This window comes from Onychomys torridus, chromosome 1 (assembly GCF_903995425.1).
Source record: "Onychomys torridus chromosome 1, mOncTor1.1, whole genome shotgun sequence".
Taxonomy (NCBI): domain Eukaryota; kingdom Metazoa; phylum Chordata; class Mammalia; order Rodentia; family Cricetidae; genus Onychomys; species Onychomys torridus.
The window spans coordinates 150303518-150310435 of record NC_050443.1 but is presented as its reverse complement, the minus strand read 5'-3'; the positions used below and the strand labels follow the sequence as shown (position 1 = coordinate 150310435).

General features: G+C 42.9%; 1 protein-coding gene and 1 long non-coding RNA gene across 2 annotated transcripts in view; one reads left to right on the top strand and one right to left on the bottom strand.

Moving 5' to 3' along the window:
* Window positions 1-4793: 4793 nt before the first annotated feature.
* On the bottom strand, window positions 4794-6691 carry LOC118597787. The gene is made up of 2 exons (XR_004946896.1): window positions 6044-6691; window positions 4794-5564 (listed from the first exon to the last, which is right to left on the bottom strand). It is a non-coding gene; the product is annotated as an uncharacterized LOC118597787 (long non-coding RNA).
* Prkg1 (protein kinase cGMP-dependent 1) overlaps window positions 6058-6918 on the top strand; it is a 1194442-nt gene continuing 1193581 nt past the window's right edge. Inside the window, exon 1 of the mRNA XM_036209439.1 lies at window positions 6058-6552. Within this exon, the coding sequence (XP_036065332.1) occupies window positions 6287-6552 (266 nt within the window). The 5' untranslated portion in view covers window positions 6058-6286. The remainder of the gene's footprint in view (window positions 6553-6918) is intronic.

Below are 6918 nucleotides of genomic sequence, written 5' to 3'. Positions count from 1 at the left end.
TTTATGTACTCAAGCATCCATTTGAAATAAAATACTGCTCCAGAAAACGGTGCTTTGGGGGAAGTCAGGCTCTAAAGCTGGAAAAAGCACTTCTTACATTTGTAATGGACTTTCTCGTTGAATGATGGCTGAATCCTTTGGTAGTTTTATCTCATCCCCTAGCAAATACCATAAATCATAGAGACTTGAATTAGCACCCACTGATGATCTCACAGGGCTGGAAGTGAGGAGTCTGGGTTCAGCAAGTCGGGGTTCTTTGCTTGGCCCCTCAAAGGGATGAAATTCCAGCGTCATTTCTGATGCATGCTCACAGGGACTCCAGAGCCTCATCTCAGCTCAAGAGGTTGTGACAGGCGGCACTTCTTGTGGGCTAGCAGGCCCTTGCTCTCTGCTGCTGAATTCCTCTCCCTGTGTCTGCTCTATCCTCACAGTTCACAATGAGAAATTTACTTTGAATCAACTCCCAGTCATACTGGAATCCTTCTTTGAGAAATTGGATTAGATCAGAATCACCCAAATAATTGTCTTACTTTTAAAGGCAAAAGACTTACGATGTCAATTATAGCTTTAACAACCCTTCATAGCCTTGCTTTATTATTTTTAATTAATTTATCTAGAGAAATAGGGTCTCCAAAGCCAGCAGAAGAGTCAGAGACAGGCCCCGTTTCCACTGTTAGTCCCACAGGAAGACCAAGCTACATAACTGTCACATACATGCAGATGAGTTAACTGAGTGATGGCATGTGTGTAGCCCGGGTAGGGAGGGGAAATCTTGGGAGCATGAGTTTTACCACCATCATCTAAGCCAGTGGTTCTCAACCCCTGTGTGTGTGTGTGTGTGTGTGTGTGTGTGTGTGTGTGTGTGTGTGTGTGTGTTGGTTTGAATGACTTTTCACAGAGCTAGCATATCAGATAGCCTGCATATCAAAACTTTATTATTCATAACAGCAGCAAAATTACAGCTATAAATTAACAACAAAAATAACTTTATGGTTGGGGGTCACCACAGCATGAGGAACTGTATTAAAGGGTCACAGCATGAGGAAGGTTGAGAACCACTGATAGTTGTTCCCCACTTCCTAGGCTCTCCAACATTTGAGTATCCTCTTAGAATTAAAGTGGTGTGTGTGTGTGTGTGGGAGGGACACACAACATGGCACTTTATTCATATCGGATGTTAAATGACAAATTGCCTTGAAGATATAGGTGTGAAAAAGCATTTATTGTATCTATATATACTTTATAGTTTGGATTCTTGAAGCTCATGAGGAAAAAAATTAATAGCTTAAAGTCACATGGTATTTCTACCTTCATATTCTAGGTCCAAGACTCTAATAAACTATAGAATTTGAACTCTGCAATATATATTAAGTATCATGAGTTCCTGTTTAAGTATCATATTGCAAAATTTATGAGGGTTTATTTTTTTAAAACATATGCATCAATGCAGCCTATAAAGAAGGTGATGGCCCTTCTGTTACAGGAAGCTGAACAGGTAACTATGTTTACAATAATAACACCACATTGTGAAAATGATTTATGTACATGTTTCTGTAGAGGAAGATTTTTTTAAAAAAAGCAAAACTTTTATGATTCTTTATGTGAATTCAATAAACATAATGTGATAAATTTAGAAGGTTTAAAAGCTAAGCCAACATTTATTTCGCTATCATCGTGCTCTATGTGTTTTTAATGAGGATGCTGGTGTGTATCTGGATTTAAGAAGCTCATATGCTAAGTAAGGGGCGGGCACACTTCTTGATCTCCAGAACATGGCTGGTTCAAGTAGAAAAATAATGCTTAAGGCAAAATTCAGTACAACACAGAATAAACTGAATATAATCTCAGCTTCTGATAATCCAAGGAGAATGCTTTGTTTCTTATGGGATAAGATACACTTGAACTTGCCCTTCTCTCAAAGTTTTAAACCCTGTGGAAGTTGTAGGATAAATATGATCTGTAAGGTCAGACTGAGAGCAGACGTTTGTAGCCCTGCTGGAGGGAGGGAGGAGAAGACCCTTGGTCCCTCCTCATTTTATAAATGAGGAGAGTAAATATAAGAATGTAGGGAGGGGGCTTTCATAAGCACCCAGTTTGAGCAATGGCTGAACAGAAACACGAATGTAGATCTTTTGATTTAAATCTAGTATTCATTTTAGTTTACCAATGGCATTATAGCATTCTTTCATAGTTACTGCTATTTCTACCACTGTGGGAAGTGTTTTGATGTAGTGGCATAGAAAACAGAGAGATGGTGTATTGAATCCTACCACATCTGAAGGTGGGACCCCTGCCTTGATTTTCACTTCCTCAGCCTCTTTTTCTGGTCTTTTATGGCCATTCTTACTGACCTCACAAACCTGATCATATTCTTTGCTCTGGACCTTTACAACATGTAGCAAGATTTGTGTTACTCCAGGGATGGGGTAATATGAGTGGTCTGCCCACTCAATAGTAAGGACAGCAATCATTTGTTTCTACTGAGACTAATAGAATATTTGGGGGGATAGATATATTATCATTGGATGTATTTTCTAGAAGATAGAGACACTAAAATAGACTCACTTTAGTTACTTTTTAAAATTGTAAATAAATAATAATGCCTCCTGTGATATTGACCTAGATTAGAAGATAGGAATCCCGTGAGAACTATTGATGCCTATAACACTTTGGTTCTTTAGAAAGTGTTCTATATGAAAGCAAAAAAAAAGGGGGGGGGGAACCATGACCATAACATTTGACAGTGGATATTCTTCTTTAAATAAAAACATTTGGAAGTGTATATAAAATGTAGGCTTAAAGTATCACAAGGAAAACAACTTTAGTAAGACAGCTTTTGTTAGAACTTGGATCTTAGGGATTTCTCTGGGCTTATATGAGATTTTTAAGCTCACTGTGTTCCCATGAACAAAGACATTTTAGTTTTGTTTCTCTCTGTCTTCATAGAGACATGTACATCCATCCACTTCATTATGTATTTCACATAGAAGCAGGCTATACTGGGATTCACATGGTCTGCAGCAAATCTAGACAATGCTAGCAAGGCAAATTACTCAATCTGGGTAAACATTAGTAAACCCGTCTCTAAAATGTATTGGAGTAAGAGTAGTAGCTTTAAGAATCATTATGGGGATTAAAATTAGTAGCTCTGTGCTAGCAGGTATTATAAACACTGAGGGCTAAAAGAGATGGCTCATCTCTCAGTACGTTTGGTACCTACTCTTCAGGGGACCTGAGTTCAGTTCCCAGCACTTGTGTCCATTGGCTCACAACCACCTGTAACTCTAGTTCCATGGGACCCAATGCACTTTTCAGGCTCCTTAGGTACCCACACACATGCACACATACCTACACACAGACACACACATATACAAAATTAAAAAATAAGAGCTGGGCACTGGTGGTGCACACCTTTAATCCTGACAGTTGGGAGGCAGGAGCAGGCAGATCGGTGAGTTCAAAGCCAGGCTGGTCTACAGAGTGAGTTCCAGAACAGCCAGGGCTACACAGAGAAACCCTGTCTCAAAAAACCAATAACAATAATAAACTTTTAAAATTTTCAGCATCCTTGTTACCATTATCCAGTGCCTAAAAGAGTTTTTTTTTCTTTAATACAACCTTCTTCACATTTTCTATTTTTCTTGACCACAGAACATGAAAACATTGCTATAGGCATTTAAGGAAATCAACTTCATTGTGACTGATTGTTTTCAGTAATTTTTTTTAAGGGCACTAGATGGCGACCTTGACCTTTAATTAAAAAAAAAAAAAGTTTCATTCCTACTTTTGCTCCAACAGAAGTGCTACTACAGATTTAAAAGAAACAAGGGTAATGCTACACCTCACAGCTGGATCCCTGGAATCTCACCATGTCTAGGTTTCCAGCTTTGAAGCTGGAACCAGAATGTTAGAGCAACCAGCATCATGACATGACAGCCTTAAAGTGCAACTTCCATACTGCCCTGGACTTGGAGTTTGCCTCCAGCCTTTTATCTTCCTTGTTGGTAATATAAAGTCTTTGGGTGAAGCCAGCTTCTCAGACTTTCTTTGTAATCTAAATTACATTTTTTGTTTGTTTGTTTGTTTGTTTGTTTGTTTTCGAGACAGGGTTTCTCTGTGTATCTTTGCGCCTTTCCTGGAACTCACTTGGTAGCCCAGGCTGGCCTTGAACTCACAGAGATCCTCATGCCTCTGCCTCCCGAGTGCTGGGATTAATAGGCGTGCGCCACCACTGCCCGGCCCTAAATTACATATTTTTAAGCTAATGAACAAGATTTTTTTTTTCAGCAGGCACCAAACATTATTTAAGTTAGAAGTGACTCACTTAAAAATTAGTTTAACTTAGGAAGTGGTGGGTTTAGAGTTCTGACATACATGTGGCATCCTGGTTTAAATGGTCCCTTTAATAGGCAGAAGAAGCACTTAAAAACTGTCTTTGTTGCCGACAGGATAAGATATGGGGAGAGTTCTCAAGAATCTTTAGGGAACTATTTTGATTTTTCAGTAAGCATTGTTGAAACTGTGCCCTAGGCTTTTAAACATGATAAAAGTTCCCCCCAATGAAGTGTTTTTTTTTTTTAAATTACCCATTATTTTGAGTATTTCTAAAAAGGATTGTAGTGAATTCCGTTTTCACACATAGTGGTGATGCAGAAAGTAACCACAGACAACTGAGTCTGGGTAGAGGTATCTGCTGTCCTTAAGAAACCTAGATGTGTGCTTAATAGTTCTAATCTAATGTAATCAGGTGAGGAAAGCTAGCACTAGGTAACAAAAGAATTTCTGAAAGAAAAAGTATTTTAGGGTTTATTTAAAAGCCAAAGCATATGATTGCTTCCCTTTTATGTACTGTTTCAGACCAGACAGTATACTTATTTATTTTGTTGTAAGTAAAAATCACACACTATTTTTCTTTTTAAAGGAAAGTGATTACTAGTGAAGAGAAACTCTGGATTTTAGTTGCATCTACTAAAATTTGTTAACTTGTTCATTACCTGAAAGTATGCCCCACCCCATTCACCAAATAAATGGGAAACAATATTTTTTCTTTTATAAAACATGCTCTCTGTGGTGTACAGCAGATATCGTTAAAGTGTAGTAACTCCTAAACACGCAGGATCAAGGTGCTCTAATAATTTCGTCAGCATTGGCCGGATGATGGAGGCACAGATAAGGGAGAAACAAAGATGAATGCAGTTGCAGTTTCCAGACTCAACTGGGAGCGTGAGCCAGTGGTTTAGCAGCTGCAGAAGCCACTCCAGAGCCCTGGAAGATGATATTTGGGTGCTCAACATACAATATTTAACTGGAGTAGATGAAATAAAACCCAGACTTTAAACTGTTCACAATCAATGCGCGGCCTTTCAATTTTCCATAAACACTTGGCTTATCATGATGTGCTCATCCAGCTTCCCCTCCAAATTGTTTGAGTCCACAATTTCCAGTAAAGTTATGTGCTACCAAAACCCGGAATTGGTGTCATTGCTGTTGCCGGTTGGTTATTCTTATTAGTGAAGGTCTCCGCCTCAGAACTTGACAGTGAGGAGTGATGCACACACGTGCGCCTTCTCTCATGACCGCATCCAGGCATGCAGAGCGGAAAAGAAGGAAATGGCGAAGTGAAAGAAAGGTTGCTTTAGGTTGTCTAAAGGCAATTTAATATTTATGAAATGTCTCTCTCTCACACACACACACACACATTCTCTCTCTCTCTCTCCCTCTCTCTCTCTCTCTCAGGATCCAGTTACAAGCACTGCGTCATCCTTGAGAGATCACATGGTAATTGTTGCTATTTCAAGGATCAAGTGTCATAAAGCACCCCGTCCCACTCCCTTCTTTTGGTACCATATAGCCTAAGGAGTGACTGTGTGATGGAGTGAGCGCAGGCTCTCTGGTCCAACCCTCCGTAGAAACCAGGCTCTTGGTGGGGTGGCGCGCTCCGCTCCCGTACTCTCACCAAACGACTGGGAAAGGGGGACGAGGGAGGGGGGGTCTCAGGGGAGGAAGGGCGACTCTAATTGGTTTCTCAATGAAAGATAATCACCTATTCCCTAGAGACGCTAGGGATTAGCACTCTGCCTCTCCTCTCCTTCCTTTTAGACGCCTCGTCCTCCCCGGAGCTTCTAGTCCATTCAGCAGAAGCGATCGCAGGAGCGGGGACGCACGCTGTGCTCCGGGCTGAGCGCCCCAGACCCTGGTCGCTGCGCTCCTCTGTTGTCCCCGTCGCCCGCGCGCCGCGGGAGGAAAAGTTTCGAGAGGGGGGACCTGGCTTAACCATAAAAAAAAAATGAGCGAACTGGAGGAAGACTTTGCGAAGATTCTCATGCTCAAGGAGGAGAGGATCAAAGAGCTGGAGAAGCGGCTGTCAGAGAAGGAGGAAGAAATCCAGGAGCTGAAGAGGAAGCTCCACAAATGCCAGTCGGTGCTGCCGGTGCCCTCCACCCACATCGGCCCGCGGACCACCCGGGCACAGGGCATCTCCGCGGAGCCGCAGACTTACAGGTCCTTCCACGACCTGCGCCAGGCGTTCCGGAAGTTCACCAAATCCGAGAGGTAGGCGCAGGGCGTCGCGGGGCAGGGGCCACTCTCTCCCGGCGCCCGTGGGGACTGCGCTCCCGGCCGGGGAAGGGGGTGGGGTGGGGGCTGCGGCTCCGGGATAGCGCAGGGCGCCCCCTGCTCGCCGTGGCGGTCCGGGAAGGGGAAGTGTTTATTTTTGTTTCTGCGCATCACGTGCTGTGGTTGTCTCCGGCGGGCTGGGAAAGGCGAGCTCTTCGCGGAGACGCGCCCCTGTGGCGTGGGGGTGGGGAGAGGGACCTCGGAAAGTTTGCTGCCCTGCGCTCGACGGCGCGGGCTGCTGCCTCTCGGGGCGTCCACACAGGGACTGAACCCTGACCGTCCTCAGGCCTGGAGAACTTCCCA